General features: G+C 40.1%; 1 protein-coding gene across 2 annotated transcripts; it reads left to right on the top strand.

Moving 5' to 3' along the window:
• The first annotated feature begins 248 nt into the window (after positions 1 to 248).
• usp33 (ubiquitin specific peptidase 33) lies at positions 249 to 23,113 on the top strand. Of its 2 annotated transcripts, none has more exons than XM_034887041.1 (24): positions 249 to 463; positions 3,340 to 3,438; positions 4,036 to 4,089; positions 4,192 to 4,254; positions 9,021 to 9,170; positions 9,470 to 9,578; positions 11,398 to 11,467; positions 13,265 to 13,378; positions 13,620 to 13,698; positions 14,774 to 15,218; positions 15,339 to 15,479; positions 15,575 to 15,690; positions 17,168 to 17,340; positions 17,639 to 17,709; positions 17,793 to 17,826; positions 17,946 to 17,991; positions 18,089 to 18,269; positions 18,429 to 18,555; positions 18,710 to 18,879; positions 19,926 to 20,007; positions 20,130 to 20,238; positions 20,797 to 20,899; positions 21,558 to 21,626; positions 21,900 to 23,113. In XM_034887041.1, exons 2-24 carry the CDS (start codon positions 3,355 to 3,357, stop codon positions 22,055 to 22,057), a joined length of 2,748 nt encoding a protein of 915 aa, XP_034742932.1. In that variant the 5' UTR covers positions 249 to 463; positions 3,340 to 3,354; the 3' UTR covers positions 22,058 to 23,113. The 2 variants fall into 2 exon arrangements, with proteins under 2 accessions (XP_034742932.1, XP_034742933.1); XM_034887042.1 differs by lacking the exon at positions 249 to 463 and adding an exon at positions 2,457 to 2,552 and having other exon boundaries at positions 3,338 to 3,438.
• The last annotated feature ends 13 nt before the right edge of the window (positions 23,114 to 23,126 follow it).

Below are 23,126 nucleotides of genomic sequence, written 5' to 3'. Positions count from 1 at the left end.
TGGCCACCAAACATGACGTTTCACAAGAACACAAGAACACAAGTCCATAGAAGAACACATATTGAGAAACGCCCCTTGATTCATAGACTGTACATCTGCTAGCCTATGCATGATAACTTAATTTATAACACTTAGTGCTATTGGTTTTTAAGCTTATTAATAGCTGTTCATTGTGATAATATACAAACTATAAGATAAAAAGGGCATACATGTAAACATCTAATGTATTGTTTACAGTAGGATGGGAAGGGTTTATATGTGATTTATTTATTTTTTTTACCGGAAAAGGGGCGGAGACAGCTGTAACGTTAGCAACCAAGCTGGGCGACAGGAACGGTTATCGTTAATGTGACTTGATTGCCCTTTGAAATATATCTTTAAATACACACATACTCTGTGCCTTATACATCAAGTACAATTGGATCTACCTGAGAAACGTCGTGTCTTTTTTTATATCGCGCAGGTAAGGATCGAGGCTGACATTATTTCATGATGCTAGCTAGCTCTCTGCTGACTCCGATGTAGTCACTGAGGGATCGCCAGTGATCATGTAATACATGAACGTTAGCTGGCTAGTGGCTAACATTAGCTACAGCATGTTACTAGCGAGATGGTCTTCAATAGCAAACCAATATACAATTGTATCTCACCTGGTTAAATATATTCACCGCTTGCGTTAAACGCTGTTACAAACGATATGCTAATTTATGGCTATCTTGCAATGCTAATTATTAACTAACGTGAGATGTCCAGTAATGCTAGCTAGTTGGCAAACAGGCTAACAGCGAAATATTGCTAGTCAGCCTGTGACGCTGCTGTCAAAGCCTCGCCTGGTTTGGACAGCTCATTCTGAGCAGTCGACAAGGCCAAAAGCCAAACATCTTTATCTGTCATAAACTGGCTATTAGTTGAAAACCTGGCCGAAATAAGTTGGGTGCTAGTTAGTTAAGATGTCATTAACTGCCAGTTAACATTAGCTACGTTTTCAAAATAATGGCTAATATTAACAGTAAACCTTTGGTGGATGCTTTACTTGGTAAAGTTTGCTATCAGGGTACTTAGGTTTACTAATTGTGTGCCATGCAGTGTTAATGTACTATCATTTAGCATCTAAATTAACCATCGGATAACACGGAATCTGGCATCATCAGATTCATGTGCACTGCCTGGTTTGGGTCAATGCCCCACCCTAACTGTACCACCTTCTTGTGCAGAATCAAACTTGGAGGATGGTGGTTTTGAAGACAGTGAAAGTGTGAGGATGGTTTGTGATGGTGCCAGAGTAAAGATAGATATTCTCTCCTCCACCAACCTTGTGTAATCGCCGAAGGCTTGGGTGTAAAACCACCAGCTAATACGATTTTCCTAGTGTGTGCTAGCTGTAATAAGTGAGTGATTTACTGTTGGAGGCACAGTGAGTTGGTTCATTTGACCGTTTGAACGCGTGCATCCAAAGTTCAGGTCAATTATAGGAATCTCTAACACAAATATATCTGTAGATGAGCTTGTGTCTTATCTGTTTGCTTGGATTTACATTTTATATACATTTTTTATATTAAAAATAAAGAAGCTCTACATTATGTAAACCAGTTTGCATAATTGATGAGCATTGGTGAGGCATATTCACTTGCACAAGGCTTAACATGAACAATGAATTAAGGACCAGCTACTTGCATCGTACTGCAGCTACTTGTGCGTTTTTACCATGTTGATGTGGTTTAAATGTGCTGAATCATGTGCAGCACAGTATCGCGCTGCAGGCTGCGCTCTGCTGTCATCGTGCCATTGACTCCTGAACACCCCGCTAAGCTTGAATGCTAGTGTGCAACCTCTAAGAAGGTCCATACTTGTTCTGGTGTCTTGAGGGTGACACATTGATCTTACAAGTTTTAGGTCTGAAGCATAGGGATATGGTCTGAAGAGGCCTTTTCACTCAGAGGAAGTTGCTCAAAATGACACAAAAAGTAACTATGATCATTCTTGTTATTACACATTTAAGACAGCCATAGATAAATAGTAAAATATTAACAGCTGTTGTGACTCCTGAGATAAGATAATTACTTCACCTTCTTATTTCCTGTTTTCTTTCTTTGCGTTTTCACCTATTAATTCACAGCATTTATCAAAATGACTTTGCTGACAGATATGCAGTACCTATTCCTCTGAGAGTTTTTGTCTTAAAACCATTGCTCAAGCCCTGCTTGTAAAATGTGCCACTTAAGAGAAATGATTTCTGCTCACACTGAGACGCACTGCTCGCTTTATGATGCAACCTTTTTTCAAATACACGTCTCTTGATGGACAGACTCCAAGTAACCCATGTCTTTTGTTGTCACTCTTCAAGCAAACCCCCTGCTCCCTTAAGGGCTATATGAAGCAGTGCATGAGCCTTGTTTCCATTTGAAGAGGAGATTGGTAAGCAGCCTTGATAAATAAAACCTCCAGTGGTTTCCTGTCATCGCACTGTACAGGGCTATTACGTCTTGTCAAGTAGCCGCTTAACTTCCTCTTTTCATACACACTGAAAAAAGTGCAGCAGGAGTCCATCATAAAGCTATAAAGTATTTTTATGATAAGTACAAACAGGGTTAAAAATTAACTTTTTGTCCACCAGTCAAACGGCTAGTCAATGTCCAAATTTTACCAACCAGATAAGTATCATGGTTTGGACACGTATCTCTACTAACTGAGTGTTGATTTTCGACACATTGTTTACAAGCACAGTCTTAATTTCACTGGTTAACTATGTAACTTAGGTTGATGATGCACCGGCACACATGGCAAGCAGTGATTAGAAACTTGGATAATGTGTTTATATGCAGAGTTGTGGTGTCTATCAGGTACCCCTCTTGCTACTTCTAAAATTAGTGGGTTACTTGGGTTTCTGTAACCAGAATATGATGTTGACATGCACTTAACCAAAATCCCCCAAAACTTATGCAAAATCTGTGGTTAGTCTGCATTGTTGGCACTAAAATCATTCATGGCGACAACATTCAGACTCTACTTGTTCCACACAAGTTGTTGACAGCTGTACAGTGATGAGCTGCTTGGCCATTCATTGGCTGATAACCAGAGGAATTTGTCAGACATGCTGGCATTGAAAAAAATCTGTTAAGGGGATGGTGACTCAGGTTACAGTAGTCTGTTTTACTTGTCCTTTGTGCTGTTCTTTGTGTATATCTCCCATTACTCTATCAAGTGCCAGATGTAGGGTTGATAAACATTTTTTTAGAACAAAAAGTCCTACAATGTTGTTTAGATCACCTGACTCAAAATGCAAGTTGTGTACTGAATGTTGTGTTTAATCTTCCATCTCTCTCCCTTTATCTCTCTTAGACCTGTGGGTGAGTGATGCCGCCAGCGTCCAGCTGTGACTGCCCCCATCTGGACTCTGTTGGGGAGATCACCAAAGAGGAACTCATTCAGAAATCCCATGTGAGTGACTCTCTATCATGGCCTTGTCCCCTGCCCTCCTCATAACTTGACACTCTTTCAAATAAAAATGAAATAACAGGGTATCTACAGGTCTTAAAGTCTTGAAAAGCAATAAATTCCCTTTCCTCACAAAAGGTCTTTATAAGGTAATACAAATTTTATTTTCAAAAGAAATATCTTTTTTAGCCTGATGTAATGTTATTTATAAAATGTTTTTCTGTGTGATTGCTAGCTGTCGGGAGACGTTGTATAGCTATAAACTAAAAGTGTAATTGTCCTTGCAACATTTCAGGCCACTTACCTGGGTCCAGTCCCCAATCATTTTTATTAAATAGTTCCATGATACTTTCATTCATTGGCCAGTATGACCATGAAACAGATATAACTGTAAAGTGCATTCTATGTGGTATAAAAAGGACTTAAAAGTCTTAAATTTAACTTTATCCTCTGAAGACCTACAGAAACCCTTCCTGAATAACTCGTTTTATATCACTTTACCAAGTCTGCATCAAAACTGTGAACTTTGAACTTTGCTGCTGTCTCGCTGAGTTTAATTTTAAAACGTGACTCTAACCTGAGTGTCTTTATATTTTCTAGGGCCAGTGCCAAGACTGTAAGGTTGGAGGTCCAAATTTGTGGGCGTGTTTGGAGGTAGGGCAATGCTCACCAGCAAAGAAAAACCTGTTGATTTTTGTTTCACCAGAAACATTTTTGTTTTGGATGTCTGCATACTCTGTTTGTTTTTCTCTCCAGAATGGCTGTGCATATGTAGGCTGTGGAGAATCTCACACTGACCACAGCACTGTGCACTCGCAGGTGAGAGATCTTAGTGATGCCTTTCAGCCGTGAAACTTTGATGAATGCATAGAAAAGTGCAGGGAAGGAATCTGACAAGGGTGGTCAACTTAAAGTCTGGACTGTGACGGTGAATTGAAAAAAGATGTAACTGAAAGAGGAGGGGAGGTGTGAGTAGAGAGACACAGGAGGCACAGATGGCAGGACAGGACGGGAACACCACTTCAGAGTCCCAGGAGCCATGACTTGGAATAAAATTGCCTCCAGCAGTGCTTTATTTTTAACACTTGTCTCTCCGGGATGTAAGAGCCAGCACGTGTGCCTTTAGGCTTTTGAAGAACACGCATTGTTAAAAGCCATCAAGCCAGCTCTGCCTGCCGACACCTCCACATTCAGTGCAATTTCAGCAGTGGCTCATCAAACTGTATGGCAGGAATCTTTGTGAGTGAGTCCGTCCGGCTGTCTCTCGGACGCATGCGTACAAGAACAATAAAAAAGATGTTCCACGCATCACACTGACAGATTTTTGAATGGGGTTCGACGGGGCGTTCCGAGAGACAGACGTTCACATAATCAAGTGAACAAGCCAAGTTAACCCTCTTAGCTAATGCGTGCAAACTACTGTAGCCGAGGGTAACAAAAAACACATGAAAGCTCCTTAATCAGAACCAGTGTGAACCAAAAGCATTGCTGAATGCTAGCTTCACTTCTTTTGTTTATAGCCTTCACAATAAAAAGCCAAATTAAATTCACTCAGAGCATTTCTCTGAGAGGCAACTTATAAAAAAAGCTTACACAGCGCTAACATTTTTTGCTGACACAAGATATCAAGCAAAATCCAGACACTAAATTGTGTGTAAGTTGCTGTGCATTCACCACTTCTAAGACTCAGACTCATCATGGGTCCAGTTCTGCAGCTGCCTGTACCATAGATGTACAATAATAACGCTAGATCCTATCCGATACACGTGTTGAAGTCAAATTGGGTATACTGTGCAATGTTGCTGCGATGAGCACTCACTTTGATAACAAAAAACAACTTGAAGAATATCAGTTGACTGAGGGGTCACAGACTGATTATTTGAATATTGGACCTTCAGTGGACAGCCCTAGAGGCTGTTGAAGTCAACCACACCATCTGAAATGCACCACATATCCAATCTGTGTACTATCGTTCAACATACATTTGTGTGAATAAATATCCGTTCAAGGAAGCTGGATATACTTATGTTACAACAGATCTCTTCTTCCCTGGAGTCAACAAGCACTAGGGGATAGCCTACAGGAACAAGAACTCTGCCATTGCTTATCAAATTGTGTAAGTTTCTAAAAACGTCACCGCCAACTAGTCTATCTAATATAGGAAGGAACCTCTGTCCGTCCAAATGTGCGTCTGACCTGCATTCGCTAAAGAACAATAACAAAGACGTCACGCGGGTGTGCAAGGAGCTCCCCTTTAATAAGTTATTAATTATTTAGTATTAATAATCTAGATCTGCAATGTGACTAAAGCTATCAAATGAAGTGGAGTGGAGTAAAACGTTTAATATTTGCCTCTAATATATACTGGAGTAGAAGTATAAAGTAGCATAAAATAGGAATACTCAATTAAAGTACAAGTACCCCAGAATTGTGTAGTGCTGTTCTTGAGAAGTTACAGTTACATAAAAAAAAAGCTGCAAGCAGCAATACAGGAGGCCAAGCAATCAGCCTGTTTCGAACAAGCAGGTTTTTAACAGGCACTGCACTTGTCCATTATCAATTGCCATTGCTCTGGAAGGGAGGGAGATTAAGTAGCACTGCCAGTTCCTTGGTTACAGTATTGCCCCTCCTGGCTGCTCTGAAGCTTTGCTCAGCCCTTGGTGTTACCGGTGTTGACTAATGGCGTTTTGCCATTAATGGTACCTGCTGGACTCAAATCGGCGCCCCGTCGTCCTTTGTCCATTGCAGATTAGTGTCTGTATGTCATATCCTAACGGAACACACACATAGAATGTCAAAGGTGTTTGGTTTTTGATTCTTGGCATGTGGCTGTTGCCACAGCCAGAAGACACATGCAGTTTCAAAAGCAGCTGGAAGCAGCAAGATAAACCCTCACTGGCTAAACTATTTAAACACAGCAGGTTTTTAAATGATGACGCATTGAATAGTGACGCTTCTCTTCGACCAATCAATAGTCAGCAGATTTTCACGTCATCTTTTGGTATCTCTTCAGCTTGCTGGGAACATCGACTGGGGTAGTACTTCAAAAAGTACATGTTTAGGAGGTGCACAGACTTTTTTTCGTAATGGAAAACCAAAAAAAGCGTGTAGAGTCGAGGCGAATCGAGTAGGTACCGTGCAGTGGAAAAACGCTAAAAGGCTTTTTCTCCGGCACACCAGGGCTTAGAAGAAGAGATGGGAGGAATATGAGAGAAAACATAGATGTATTTTGTGCTGCCTATTAGTATCCGCATAGCTGCTCAAACCATTGTCAAGAAAGGTCCTGTTTAAATTCTAACCTCTGCAGAAAAAGAGCACTCCACCCAGATGAAAGCCAGAATTGTTTTTGCTGGTAAATAGATTTAATTAGTTATCCGGCTGATTTTAAATGATACTACTAGTGAATTTCATCCATCTGCTATGCAGGTCGCCAACTGCCTTTTGTGTTCTTTCCACAGAAGTCATCTTTAAATCTTGTAAGAATGAGGGCCTTGCTTAATTAGTGCTTTGGAGGCCCTGAGGGGAGGGAAACATATTAATCTCTTGACTATGCAGTGCTGTTGGATCAGAAGCCTCTGCCAGTCAAACAATACTGCAAGTAAATATGATATATATTTACATGGAGATTGTATTTCAAACATCACACAAAAAATGTCTTCTGAGGCAAATTCAACCAATAGTAAACTAGTAAATTGTGGAGCGTTTTTTCATGCATTTGTGCAAATACTGCAAATCCACTGAGAATAATAGTGGGCGTTGGTGTTTTTTATTGCTTGCTGATTACAGTCAGTAATGTCTTGAATGCTGAGGGCTAGAGAGGAGACTTGACATTATTTTTAGCAGACCCATCCTGCCTCGTCTTAATTATCTTAATCATAAGATCACACGCCCTAAGCTGGTTCTGCAACACTGTAAAAGTTTTGCAGTGTTTATTTTGGACGTGTATTTATATGAGTTGCCAACATAATTTCTCCAGTATTATTCTGTGTGTGCTGACGGAGCACTTTGTTTTGGCTGGAATACCATCATTTTTTTTGTGCTGATGTTGAATATTTTAGCAGACCAGAAAAAAATTAACGTAGCAAATTATAACTACAACAGCTATAAAATAGTTATTTGTAAAACAAAACATTATGTGGGCTGGTAAAAGAACATCTCTAAGCCCTATAAATCCAGCTTGTTATTAATGCCCTACCTGGTGTACTTTCCTTAAATAAATGATTTAAGCCGGGGAGTTTCATGGCTGTGCTCAGTCTGGTGTGCCACCTCTGTGAGCCCTGCTCTGCCCCTGCTGTGTTAAGGCTTAATGCAGCCCTGATGAATAATGCAAGGTCTGGTGGTTGCCTTCTGCTCACGTTCATTCTCCTGTCAACCTGCCTTGCTGCTGGTGTTTGTCAGAGCAGCAGTGGGTCAGCAGATCTCGGCCGTGTTTCCAACCCAGTAAGACTGCTTTGCTGTAACTACCTACTCCGCCTCCAGCTAAACCTGTAACCTGAGACATTCAGCTCAGAACTGGTGTCCAAGGTCTTGAAAAGATACAGTAATGTATTTTAGGTTGATTGTTTTTACCTGGAAGAAATCTCATAGTAGGTGTGTGGAAATGAGTGCTAGTGTTGAATGCCAGCTTCTTAAGAAAATACTTTTAAAATAAATAGTCAAATAAAAACAGTGAGTTTTGTGTATTTTGAGTATTGAAGGATTTGTAGGTTGTCTTTGTCTTTGTTTTGTTTGTCTCTATGTGTTAAAAAACTGAATGTTGTTGGGTTTGGGATTTTTGGTCTGACAAAACAAGCAAGCTGAACATGTAATGCAATTGTTTTTTTTATTTCATAGACCAAACAATTACTTGACAGTAATATACATTATAATACTTGTTAACTGCAGCCTAAGTACCTTGTTTGCGTGATTGTAGACGGAAATTGTAACAAAATGAGAACACATTGCAATAGTTACAAATATACAAATCAGAAAAAAGAGTAGATTAGAATTGTACTGCGTATGGTCAGTTTTTGTGTGCAAAAATTGCTGGTGGGGTTGATATGTATAGCAGCGCTTCAGTCTTCCTGTGCACCGGTCTGTAGAAATTCTACATTTGTGGAAGTTTTAGGTTTCTGTTAACTACTAAATCAATATTGTCAATAATGCTGACATTGTATGACATACATTTCCATTTTGTCAGACCACAATAATAGATTATTAATAGCAAAGAAAGAGGTAGGATTGGACATTACCTGGGCTAAAAAACCTGCATTATGCTTGAGGAACACATTTTGTCTAGCCATACTGTTGGTCGCTGTGCCAGAATCTTCCGTAAAAGTTTCCTTTACACAATAGGTTTGGGCAGCAGGCACACCTGTGTTTTTTGTCATTAATTTGTCATATAAGAGCAAATGCAACCTGTTGATTGTCTATTGAGATGTTTGTTTGGTAGATTGTGTTGGAGATCAAGAAACATCTCCTTGATAAGACAGTTCACATGTGCTTTACTAGCTGTTCTTGGATACATTTTAAGTGTTTATTTGTTTTACTTTGTTTACATATTTGGGTTTGTCTATTCACACGCTCTTTAAAAACTTTGTGTGCAGGAGACGAGGCACAACCTTACGGTGAACCTGACCACGCTTCGAGTGTGGTGCTACGCCTGTGGCAAGGAGGTTTTTCTGGAGCGCAAACTAGGTCCTCACTCGCCACATGCCAACAGCAAACCCCTCCCGTCTCCACAGAATGCTGGACAGGTAAGAGCCACGTTCCCCTCTGTTTGTCATCCTGTTTTTACAGATTATATGCAGCATTAAACCTTTCTGTTTGCAAGTCTATGTTGTGTGAAAAAACATTGCATGTTTACTGTATTTTTGATTTATTACATAACAATGTGCTCTTCCATCATATTCATCAGAACTGTATGATAATAATTTCCACCAGTCTATCCTGAGTGACAGTTTAACTGTCAGTCAAACTGTATATGGTTATCCATTTAATAGACAAGAGTTTTATGATGAGGTGAGTGTGTGTGCTGTGCTGTTGGATGCTCCAGGATGACAGCAGGGCCCCTGGGAGCCCAACCTCTCTGAGAGTGCCCCCTAATGGAGGCTGTGAAGACCTGGACATGGAGACAGAGGAGGAGGATGAACTGCGTGCCAGAGGTCAGCTGACAAAGAAGTGTTCATGTTGTCACAAAATGAATGGTTGACCTTATTATATAGACCCAATCACACTGGTTGGTTCAAAAAAACATCTGGTAAAATTTAACGGAGCTAAGCAAATAGGGACGAGGACCTACTGTGTACATACTCTCATCTCATTAATCTAAAATGCATGTTTGACGCGTTCATTTACAACATTTATCTATTAGGCCACAGACAAAAGAAAATGACACCCCCCAAAACTAGCTATCAGTCCATCCGACAGTGAGATGTTGCTGTTTGTACACTAGATTTGATTTATAATAATAATACACAGTTTTGTTACAGTTTAATTGCTGAAATGTAGGGCGGCAAATTTTTTGCAATTTTATCAAAATCACAATATGGACTAGTGCAACATCCAATTTGCAGAGGGGTGCAATATTTGTTAAAGGTTAAATATGAATGAAGTATTGTGGTGCTGCACAGATGTCCCGCCTACAAATCCTATCCTACAGACTACAGAAAACATCTTTGTTTGGTACAGATCCTTGCAAAAATCTCACTATAATCATTATTTTCAATTTTTATTAGTCATTAAAAATGAGAATAATGATACAAACATCATCATTCCCTTCAATATCGCAAATCATTTTGCAATTGCAATATCAGTCAAAATAATTGCAACTAGATATTTTCCTCATATTGTGCAGCCCTACTGAAATGTTGTGTTTATACAAAGGTAGTTGTTCTTACAAATATCAGCTACAAGGTCCAAAATTACATTGGGGTACAAATCCAAATGTTGCAAATGAAAGTTAACTAAAAAAAAAAAGTTAATCATTTTTTATAATTAAAATAATTTGCTTTTGAAGTCAATGAGGTAACTAAAATGATAACATTTTATCAGCTCTTAATGCAAGTATGAAGAAAACAAATTGACATTGCATGGATGATTTGAAGTTAAATCTCAAACTTAGGGACTCAGTAATCAGCAGTTGCTTTAGTTCGAAGCACAGACCGTCATTTTAATGAATCCGAACAGTTCATTTGTGCTTCAGACTTTAAAGTACAACTTGTGAATAACACCTCACTTTGCCATTTTGTCGTTTAAAGCTGAACACCAACAGGGCCAGACACACCACAATACCTAAAGGCAACAGAAAGCCACACATGGTCCCGAAGAAGGACTACAGGTCGCTTCTGTGTAGCTCAGTGGGTTGAGCCTAGCACTAACACTTCAGTGCTGAGTGTTTCAGTCCCACTGGAGCAACCAATGCAAATAACGTTTTTACTCTGTGCTGTGAGACACACACACAGGCTCCACCAAATGGCATATGTTATGTCAAACATCATGTGGTGTAGCTCAGGCATTGGCACCAGTCACTGCCTTGGTTATTTTTGTCACAAAATCAGATCATATGATCAGAAGGAAAATAAGCTTTGTAAAACTAATGCCCTCCGCAGAGTAGGTTCGTCACATAAGATCCGAGGTTTATGAACTGTTAGGCAATTTGGCAACTTATCCCAAATGCCCCAAGTCATAACTTAGTCAAATCTAAACATACAGACATCATGATCTACTTAGAAATCATAGAAAAAGGGCTCTCTATATGTTTGTCTATATATATACTTTTATAAGATGAATGCGCTATCTGTGCCACAGTAGCTGATTTAAAATACTCTAGGTAGCCATCTTTTCTGCTCCCGCTGTAAAATATTAATCTAAGAAATGGAGTGTGTGTTCCTAAAATTGTCAAGGCTTTCTGGCTGCCATCAAAATTTACAAGCATTTGATGAGTGGCTTGTTTTAATTTCCCCGGTGTTCTGTCTCCCTCAGGTCTGACGGGGCTGAAGAACATAGGCAACACATGCTACATGAACGCTGCACTCCAGGCCCTGTCCAACTGGTGAGTCTTTGTTAACCTGCCTTCTGTCCCCACAACTACCTTTCTATCTCACAATATCAATTTGCGGTTTTATTCACTGCCTGGTTCTTGTTGACTGAAAAAAAACACCAGCTACTGTGCTCATTTGGGAGAGTAGCAACTGAGGGAAAATTGCTGCAGTGCACCATTTGAGACGGCAGAAATGGCCTTTCCTTTCTGGAAATCAGCTCTTTCCTTTTGTTCCTTCTTCTACTCCTTTTCCCGCAATGTCTTTTAATGAGGCACATAAAACTCTACTTACTTACTGTAAGACTCCGCTGTATTTTTGTTTATTGAATTGACAATCCTGATACATTTTCCATGATTGGGTTGTTGGTGTGGTGCCTTAAATTAGAGTTCCACTGCAGAGCCTGAAGCTGTTTTATTATTTTACTTAGTACCTCTAACTTTTTATTTCCTTTTTCATATAGCAGCAAAGCACAGCAAACCCCTTCCTACTATCTATCCAGGGGGGAGCTGGTACACTTTTAAATTAAACTGATGATGCCGATTCTGGATACAAGTCAAAATATTAAAAAATAAAAGGATGTGGGTCAAAATTTGCAATCTAAATCACGTTCCAAAAATAGGAGGAATTGAGTCACGCAGCTGCGGAAAGGAGGGACCTTTCCTGAAACTTTCCTTTTGATGTCTGTTTGTGTAAGCGCTGCTTCTTTTAGTTACCGTTGGGTCATTATTCAGTTCGGAGGACTTGTCTCCTGCAAAGGGAAGGAAGCGCTCCATGCCTTATAAAAAGAAATAGAGCTCTCTTCCAAGAAGAGGCCACAGTAACATTAGAGAACCTAACACTTATTCATTCAGTAGTCTGTCTCTTTGTTGCCAATTCCTGTCCACTGTGTTTGTATCAATCAACAAATAAAATCCCCTCAGCTGCTTTTCTTTTCAGATGTTTCCAACGTCCTTTAACTTTCAGCTGTGTGTGTTTTCTTGCATGAGCCTGTACCTTCGGGAATTTGTACTGTTACTCCAAGAGCGAAATACGGATTTAATGAAACAAAATGAATCATAAATACAGGCAGAAGACTTGCCTGGAAATCCAGACCCAAATCCAAAGGATTAAGGGTCTGGCATCTAACAATGAAAGTCACACATCTCAAGGGGCAGCACCAAGCATGCATTTGAAAATCTCACTGAATGCAATAGGATAACACTATGACCAATCACAACAACACACAGGTTGATGTATCCAGAGCCCCATACATTAAGCTACCAGCGGAGCTAACTGGTAGATTAACCTGTCGTCATTTGTTTAGCTTGCCTCTGACCCTCCTGTATCAGATACACCAATGTGATTGGTGCAGCTTGGCTACAAGGGTATAGTTAATGAGTAGCATTACTCAATCCCAGAGTAACTCGCTGAGCAATTTCAAATTGTGCTCTCGTGAGAACTCTGTATTTTCAGGGTAGCAGAAGACAGCATTCATGTAGAAATGCTGAACTTGAATCTCTCTGGATTTCCTTTTTTCCATTTGTCATTATCTGCTTCGAAATGTGACCTATATGAATGTAATAGCAAAAACATACTTAACTTAAGATGATTTGCAGATCTACAGGTATTTGCAGACATAACAGCGTATACAAATATAACATCATCTTTTACTTTGAATGATATCTGCTTCTCTAGGGCTTATTGAGGATTAGCAGGTTTTGGAAAATTAGCTACGGCATTGCATCTTTCCGGTAATCTTAATCAATCTGTCCCAGTAAAAGCTTATTTGCTGCCCACATATAATATATTTATCCCTCTTTCCACTGCAGCCCGCCCTTGACACAATTCTTTCTGGAATGTGGTGGCATGGTGAGGACGGACAAGAAGCCGGCACTCTGCAGAAGCTACCAGAAACTAGTGTCAGACCTGTGGCACAAGAACAGGTAGGTGTCACTTTTATAGTTCTTTGTATCACTCCTCTTTGACTTTGAAAACGCAAATGAGCTTGCCCACAAGCTGCAGTTTATTTCATAATTAATTCCCATGTTTAGAACATGACTTCAGAGCCAAACCTTAATCCCATTCCTGGTCTTAATTGCAAAGTTTACATCACACAAGACTTAACTATGATATTGTGTATTACAATACTTGTTAATAAGCATGCTGTGCTTTGTCACATTGCAGACCCTCCTACGTGGTCCCAACCAACTTGTTTCAGGGGATCAAAGCCATAAACCCCATGTTTAGAGGATATTCTCAGCAGGTGGGTTATTGCAGACAGTGAAATAAATGTGCAGGGATTCATTATAAATAAAACATGGAGGCACTCTTCACTGTGGGAGACATGTTCAACAGTATGTTTGTGATCAGTTGTTGTGACATAAACGGGTGGATTTTCAGCTATTACCTCTGTGCTTTGCGAATAATATGATTCCATTGAATATAAAACATGGCTTAAGTTTGAACTGAATTGAATCCGTTAACAATGAATTTGTGCTGAGCTGGGATTATTACGGGTCTGAGCCTAGAATATAAAGTTGTCGCAGGTCTTATAGAGTGTCTCCCTTTTCTCTTCCACTCCATATCCCCAATGCTTGTTCCTTTACAGAAATAACATTAGCTTTGGCTTCAATGACTCAGCCAGATAAATCCTCTGCCTTGCATTTACTAACTCACATCTTCTGACTTTCATCATTCACATATTAAACCTAAACCAACAAACTAACAACTAACTAAAGGTAAATCACTTGATTTGATTCTAGGCGTTGCTTAAAAGAAGAGTTTTTACAGTACACATAAAGTTTTTTTCAAAAACTGTTCACTGGATCCGGTTTTGTCTTTGTCCAGTGTCTGTAAATAAGGGATGCATAAGCCTGAGTGGTGAAATGACAACAGGGCCTGTTTCCTCTTCACTTGGCAGTTTTTGTTCAGAGGAGTTCGCTGTGGAATATTCATTTGTCACGCAATGCTGAGCTGCACAACCTTGGAATCAGCATTGCTATGAAGGAAGTTAACATCCCAGGTCCTGAGAGAGGGAGATTGGATGTCTGTGGTCAATTAAGTTTGATTACACATTCATTAGCATTTGGTTTTGGATTTTGTGAGACAGAAGAGGTGATGTGGTTGCTGTTTGTAATTTGGGAAAAATTTGCTTTTTGGAAACTCTGCTGTGTCTGTCCAACTCAATTATATTTAGGAGGAATTAGTTCTGCTTTGTTTCTTTTTAGGGAGAGGAAATAAATTAGTGTGATCAAAATAACTGCAAAAAACTGCAAGACTTTGGTATAATTTACTACCTCAAATAACATGTCTGGTGATCATTCCCCCTTGGCCTCCAGGACTCTCAGGAGTTTCTGCGCTGCTTGATGGATCAACTTCACGAGGAGCTGAAGGAGACGCTGCCTGAGCCCTACGACCAGTCCAACAGCATCACAGTGGAGGACGGCCGCGAGGATGACAACCGCAGTCAGTCCGACAATGACTTCCAGTCATGTGAGTCCTGCGGCAGCAGCGAACGGGCCGATAATGAGGTGCAGGGCGGGAACGTGACAATGGAAGACAACAACGAGGCCGAGATGCTGATTCCTGAGCAAGATGATATCCAGGCCAACAGGGAATGGCAGAAGGAAAAGAACATGATTAATGACCTTTACCGCTCTGGAGTTAATGGTGTCATGGGTGGGAGCACTGGAGTGGACATGGACAAAGATGTTGACACCACCACTGAAACAACACCCATTATCAGCAGCCAGGGAGCCATCAAGGTTCAAGGCAGAACGTCAGGTAATTATGGAGAACAACAGATTTCATTTTCTTTTGACTACAATTTTTTTGACTTTCTGATATTCAGCATCAAATTTATTTTATTTAAACCTTCTTAATATTTGGCCTGCTCTCTGCCAGATTCATTCCCAGACATCCAAATGTCCAACTCTATAAGACCACAAAGTTTAGTCCCAATGGAGGGACATATTCCCAAAATGTCCAGCAGCCCACCAAAAGCTGCCTCAGGCTGGCCCAGCCTAAACCCTGCACATAAGAAAGGTACTTCTGCATATTCAGAGGCAGTCATAACTAGATTCATATCTTAAAAGGTCGGGCACTATTCTCACATTTCTTTCCGTCTCTCTGCCACACAGCAATGACCACATTCTCCCCACCAAAGAGCAAGCGTCAGAAGAAATACCGCAGTGTCATCTCAGACGTGTTTGATGGGACCATTGTCAGCTCAGTTCAGTGCCTCACCTGCGATCGGGTTAGTGTGAACCAGAGATGGGAAGTAACAAAGTACAAATACTTTGTTACTGTACTTAAGTAGATTTTTCTGATATTTTTACTTTACTTTACTATTTATTTTTGTGGCGACTTTTTACTTTTAATCCTTAGATTTTAACACAAATATCAGTACTTTTTACTCATTACATTTTACAAAGTTGTCTCGTTACTTAAGTTTTGTACAAGAGGTTATCAACCGGGAAAAAAGCGCGCACATGCGCCACACACAGCGAGCGGGTGCATTCTGCATTCATTCACAGCAAATCATTGCGGCTTGATGGCGCTAACGTTAGCACATAGTAGTATGGAGGGCGCTAACGTTAGCAAATAGTAGTATGGATGGCGCTAATGTTAGCACATAGTAGTATGGATGGCGCTAACGTTAGCACATAGTAGTATTGATGGTGCTAACGTTAGCACATAGTATTTTGGAGGGCGACATGATTAAAAATGAAGAAAACAGAAATCCGGCAGACAAGCAGCAAGACATTTCCAATCATCCTCAGCCTTATCTGAGAGAGAAGTTTGAGACAGTAGGCATCAAGAAGGACACCTGGCCAATGTGCTGGGGAACTTCTTCATTAATGTCTGTTTAGTCATTCATATTTTTATTTCTTTATTTTTATTCCAGAAGCCACATTTGAGCACACCCACATTCATGTATATTCATTTGAATGTTAAGGGGAAGATTAAAAATAGAAACTGGATCTGTGAATTCCCACAGAATCATAACTGAATTCATATCTTGCTAATGTGTCAGAATCGTATTAACCTGGAGTCCCAGTCTCTGTCATAATAATCATATAAGTTATGTTTTAGGCCTATTGGCAGACATCCATTTAAAATGTAGCCGTTGCCATATAAAGACCGTGTTCTCCATGTCCACTGAAGTTCCTCAGCGTGCTCTCAAGTAACATTTGTGTGCTCCAGGTAGCTTTTAGCATTTTTTAGCACCAGCTAAAAAATGGTCATTGGAATGGCTACTTTTACTTTTATACTTTAAGTAAATTTCCAAGCCAGTACTTTGTTACTTTTACTTGAGTAAAGAAGTTTGATCAGTAGTTCCGCTTTTACCAGAGTATTTTTTAACACAAGTATCTGTACTTCTACTTAAGTAAGGAAAGTGAGTACTTTTGCCACCTCTGGTGTGAACACTGTCAAGATAAAGGGACTGCTGAGAGGGGGGAGAGGGACAGCAGCAGGGGAGCATTGGAGAACTGGACAATGTGTCTTAAGTCAATTCAAGGTTCTAAAAATGGAATGTTATTAAAAAAAATCTACTTTGATGCTCAGCTCTGATGTTCATATACACTGTTGATGTAGTTGTACATCCACAGTCATGTAACAAATTTTGCTAATGTTTGTTAATAAAACTAATATTCTGCTACAAAGGGACAGTTCCTGACAAAAAATAACATAAATTCTGTAACTGAAACTGTGTGTTTTGTTGCTGTCAGGTGTCTGTGACTCTGGAGAACTTCCAGGATATCTCGTTGCCTATCCCAGGGAAGGAAGACCTGGCCAAGCTTCACTCCGCCACTCACCAGACTTCCCTGGTTAAAGCTGGCTCCTGTGGGGAAGCTTATGCACCACAGGGCTGGATTGCATTTGTCATGGAATACATCAAGAGGTGTGTTAATATGTACACCATAGCTGTTATTTTTCAAAGATTGTTTTGGGGCATAATCTTTATCTGACAGATGACAATTTAGAAATGGGGGAGAGAGAGATGGGGTATGACATGCAACAAAGGTCCCAAGACTGGAATCAAACCCAGAAGGTTGTGGTTATATGGCATGCGCTGTAACAAGTCAGCTACCAAGGCGCTCCAATATGTACATGTTATTTATATTCTACACAACCAAACTTTATTGGTCTATACTTTGCTCTTTCTTGTGTAAAATTCACCCGTTTGTTTTTATTTTTAGTTGGTTCTGGGGTCCAGTGGTTACACTACAAGATTGTCTTGCAGCTTTCTTTGCCAGAGATGAACTAAAGGGTGAGCAAGTGGGCGTATATTTGTTCTACCAGCACAAATAGGAAGATTGATGTCTCAATAACTGTGTTCTTTTGGTTTTCTAGGAGACAACATGTACAGCTGTGAAAAATGCAAGAAGTGAGTGCCTAATTCTGACTTGCTAAATACGGAACTCTACTACTAATCTATTTCACAACCGAAAGACAATATCTGGAACTGTAATGATTGCCCATCTTCTTCATCTTCTTTCTTTTTAGATTACGAAACGGAGTCAAATTTTGTAAAATGCAAAGTTTGCCAGAGGTATACAGACAACTCTAGCAATGCATGTTTTTTCCCCTATAATCTACACACACCGGATTTCTAAAATAAAACGTCTTTGTGTGTTAATCTGCTCTAGATTCTGTGTGTCCACTTGAAGCGCTTCAGGCACGAACTGATGTTCTCCACCAAGATAAGCACCCACGTCTCCTTCCCGCTTGAGGGCCTGGACCTGCAACCTTTCCTGGCCAAAGACAGCTCCGCCCAGACCACCAACTATGACCTGCTGTCAGTCATCTGTCACCACGGCACTGCCAGCAGTGAGTGGGCACAGTTACTCCTCTTTCTGCTCAGACTGGGGCATCTGCCTTTAGTTGGCACAGAGGAGTGTCTTGCATTCAATAGCCTGTGGACAATTTTCACATGTACTCGTAAGGTTTATGAATGCTGCTCTAACGCATTACCCTATCTGATCCCAGGTGGCCACTACATAGCGTATTGCAGGAATGATGTGAACAATCTGTGGTATGAATTTGATGACCAAAGTGTGACTGAGGTGTCTGAATCCTGTGTCCAGAATGCTGAGGCCTATGTCCTCTTCTATAAGTAAGCTCAATAGTTATACTCAGACAATTCAAAAAAAATAAAACCTTTTATCTGTACATTTTAAGTTTCACTGTGCTGCTTTAATATTCATAATTACATTTCACGTTGATGTATTTGCGTTAGTGATTAATCTGTGGGTCTGTTCCTGTCACAGAAAGAGCAGCGAGGATGCACTGAAAGAGCGTAGGAGGGTGTCTGGTTTATTCAACATGATGGAGCCCAGCCTTCTGCAGTTCTATATCTCCCGTCAGTGGCTTAACAAGTTCAAGACCTTTGCTGAGCCGGGGCCCATTTCCAATGACGACTTCCTGTGTTTGCATGGAGGTGCGTGTGACTGTCATGGTCATTCTGAATCCTCTCAGAGATCAGAGTGTCCGAGAACAGGAATCCTTATTTTCTAGACCTACGTGCTAGCGTTTAGTAGAAAATGTGTGGTCTACCTTCCTTAACATGGCTTATTCTTTCATCGTTTGCTGTGGATTTGTGACTGCAGAGTATTCCCTTCACAACATAGCACTGTTGAAAAGAGTGTTTTACTTCTCTTTGTGCAGACAATCCTTCTCTTTCGTTTTAGTAGAGGAGAAGGAAGAATTGTAAAATGGTTTTGTGCCAATCAAGCATGCTTTCATTTCTGCCCTCTTTTAAGAGAGTGCTGGAAATTACGGAATTTAACATTTAAATTAGAATACATTGGCAGCAGAGAATGTGTTTTGTTCTGTAAATAACCACCTACAGGTTGTTTCCTCCTCCTTTGCAACTACCAGCACTTCATAACTGGCTAAGTCAGGTACACAAGTAGAGATAATATCAGTGCAGTGAAACCATGATTAGGTTGCAGCAGTTCAGGCAGTTGTTTTACCTTCAGTGCAAGTCTGAAAGTGTTCCTGTTTATTTTCACTTTCCTGTTTATAGCCAAAGATGTCTTTAGGGAAATATATTTAGGCAGGCAAAGCCTTAGGGGGTCTGGCAGCATGTTTATACAATAAAGGATAATGGAACAGTGACTAGTTATAGTAGTTAAAGATAGATCGTAAGGGTAAGCACTAACAAGCTTCTTGGCTTTCCCACAAGAGCAAGCATTTAGTGTGACAGTGGCAAGGAAAAACTCCATTTTAGGGAGAAACCTCAGACAGACCCAGGATCTTGGGTATCTGATTGGGCCGGTGGGGGGTGTAATGAATGGTGTCAATAACTGTCACAATAAAAGATAATGGAACAGTGATTAGAAATAGTAGTTAAAGATAACTGAGGGTAAGCACTGACAAACTTCTTGGCCTAAACCGATCCCTACAAATACACAGTGATGTCACTGTCACCTTTAAAATCTTAAACTGTTAATATGTAATGTATGTTTCAATGTGTTTACTCAGGTGTACCCCCCAACAAAGCAACATTCATTGATGACCTGGTTGTGATGCTGCCGCAGAACGTGTGGGATCACCTTTACAGCCGGTAAATACAGTAGACAGGGCCATTTGCTAGACAGACTCTCACATCACTCAATGTACTCACAGTATAATTTCCCTTTTGAGTTAATTTCCTCTGCTTGAGTTAATGTGGACTGCTACTTGCAGGTACGGAGGAGGACCAGCTGTCAACCACCTTTATGTTTGCCATACGTGCCAGATTGAAATAGAAAAACTGGAGAAACGGCGCAAATCAGAGCTGGACATGTTTGTCAGGGTAAGTCTTTTAACCATACGTTCACCAGCAAAACCACAAGCAACAAGGAACATAGAGCTTCAGCCCGATACAGTTAGAAATGTGTGTGAGTGATAATGCATTGGGTGCCAGAGAGAATTTGTGTAGCCCAGTACTCATGGGAGTGTAAAGACACTGTTCTGCAGTCTATTGAATGAGTTGATAGGATGCACGTGTTGGCGCCTTTCACCCCGGCAGGAGATGAGAGGTGCGAGCCCAATGAAAGCCTTATCATAAATGCATTGGGACAGATGCAGCTGTTCATTGCCTACTCAGTCTGCTCACTAGTGAGAGAGAGGGAGAGAGAAATTTCCAAGAAAGATGAAATTGGTGCAGTGTGGAGTTAAGACGCTGTTCTAATTGGAATAACTACCAGAGAGAATTGATTAGGTTTTCCATCTCCTCTTCTCTCCATCCTTTCATCTTCACTTAACCCCCCCCCCTTCCTGTTTCTCCTCCCTATCCCTTTGCTTCCTTTCTCCTCCCTCTTGTCTCTACTGCTCACTCCTCCCCCATTTCCTCTCTCCCTCTCCTCTATAGCTGAACAAGGCGTTCCAGGAGGAGGAGTCTCCAGTGGTCATATACTGCATCAGCATGCAGTGGTTTCGTGAGTGGGAGGGCTTTGTCAAAGGAAAAGACAATGGTAATTGGACAGAAGTCTGTTTTGTTTCACCCCCTATCTTGTTTAAATGTCTGATTAAAAGGCTGAATGATTCCTAGGTGACAGTTTTGCTTGATATCTGGTGATGGAAAAGCTGCTGTAATTGTTTTTAATGTAACTCTCTTTTAAAACAAATGTCCTGTGTAAGGTCTAATCATTTACATGGATAGGTGAACAGAGCAAATGAACAATTTTTTTATATGGGACATCCAAATTCTCTTTTCAAAAGCTGCTCATGTTCAAAAGAAACTGAGGTCCCACTTCTTCTCTTGATTAATCTTCAAAGAGTTTGCTTTAGTCCCCCGAGTCAAGTTTCCCTCCTGCTACAGCAAAATGAAGTGTCAAAATATATTTCATTTTCTTGCACTTGTTCTCATTTTTTTGCTTCCTTTGCTTTGTAATGTCACATCTATTTATAACCGCTTACATCTGGCACGTCTGCAAATGTCATTTTTCCTCTGACTTCTGCTCCTCTAATATTTGTTTTCTTGATGTAACAAGTGGGGCACAGAGATTGCTTTTCATAGTATGACAAAACATTTGACACCGATTGTTCTTTGAAATAATAAAAACTGAGGCATGCAGATTAGTGCTGTGTATAAATAATTAGGAAAACTAATTGTCTTTTTTTCTCTTAAAGATCCACCGGGACCCATTGATAATTCCAAGATTACAGTGAACAAGAACGGCCATTTAACACTCAAACAAGGTACTAACTATTATAGTTATTATTGTTGTCCTGATTTTGTCTCTAATTGTATGCTGTAAAAAGATGTTATTTTAATTCTTAGTTATTTTTAGGAAGCATGAAATAATTAAAGAAAAAACTTAATTAGAATTGAGAAAGAAAACCTTTTTTTCTTTAGAACAACTCTTGTGGATTGTAGTAGTATGTTTAACTATGCATATATTAGTAGTATTAAGGTGTGTGTGTGTGTGTGTGTGTGCGTGTGTGCGCGTGCGTGCGTGCTCGACCCGGCAGGAGCTGACTCGGGGCAGATCTCTGAAGAGACATGGAACTTCCTCCACTCCATCTACACCGGTGGTCCACTTGTGACGGTTCGGCCAAACATCAGCCTCCAGGAAGCAGAAACATCACAGTCAGAGGAGAAGATTGAGATGGAGACACGCTCGGTTTAATCAAGCACTCTGCAGATAACAATGTAAAACATTTAAGAAATGAAAAGCCTTTTATTTTGCACTGACTTTTATTTAAAAAGCATTTGAGCAAAGGACCTCATCTTTACCGCTACATGACAGCTTTTGACTGATGACAAGAGGGAATTAACATGTCTGAAAAGGTTTGTCATGTTGTACAAATCTGTATAAAGAGCTCTAAAATTTCTATTAGCACTGTAGTATTCATTTGTCAGGTTGTTTTCAAAACCAAACATTTGAATTACGTGCAGCTAAAAAAAAAATCCAGTGAATGCCATATTCGTTTTTGTTTTTGAACAAATCAGCACATTGCATCGCCATGTGTCTTGTGTTGTTGATATTGAGGAATCACAAGACATCTTGCTGTAGATATATCACACATTTTTCCTGTTGTAAGAGAATATTGTCGAATGAATGGTAGGAGAAGCAAAATGTGACACTTAAAGTGATGAAAATCATAAAGTTATGAAGGGACTAATTAGTGAGTAGTCTCAGGAATTGATTTTGTGTTTTGCACTGTTCTATAGATGTACAAATTGGCATGCTCTCGCAAATGTTTGGTTTGTATTTGAATGTACCAGTACTGAAAGGATATTGGTCCAGATTCAGCACTTGGTAATTTATCACAGAAGGGAGTGATTTATCATATGTTAATAGCATTTTTGTAGAAATATGTGGCAGGCACAGCCTGTTAAGAATGCATGCTTTAACACACCAATTTAACATCACATTAACTGCATGTGTATGCAAAGCGGCTCATCAAATGTGCACGCAAATTATGATCTTGATTTGAAGGCAGATCCTTCACTAAATTGTGCAACTGCAAAAAGCATATTGCAGTATGTAATCAGCATCAGCAGCAATCTAGTTAATTAAAGGCATTATTTTTGTGTAACGCTAAGGGCATGGTGTTGTTTAACGTGCCGGCTGATAGGGGGAAACAGAATGCTGAACTGTATGGTTTTGCATATGGATGTCACTTGAGTAAAATTTATCTTGAATTTTGCTGTCTGACATTATTAAAACTTGATGAAAACATGTTGGACATTGT

Source organism: Etheostoma cragini, chromosome 12, assembly GCF_013103735.1.
Source record: "Etheostoma cragini isolate CJK2018 chromosome 12, CSU_Ecrag_1.0, whole genome shotgun sequence".
NCBI classification, from domain to species: Eukaryota; Metazoa; Chordata; class Actinopteri; order Perciformes; family Percidae; genus Etheostoma; species Etheostoma cragini.
This window is presented reverse-complemented; position numbering and strand designations above follow the sequence as displayed.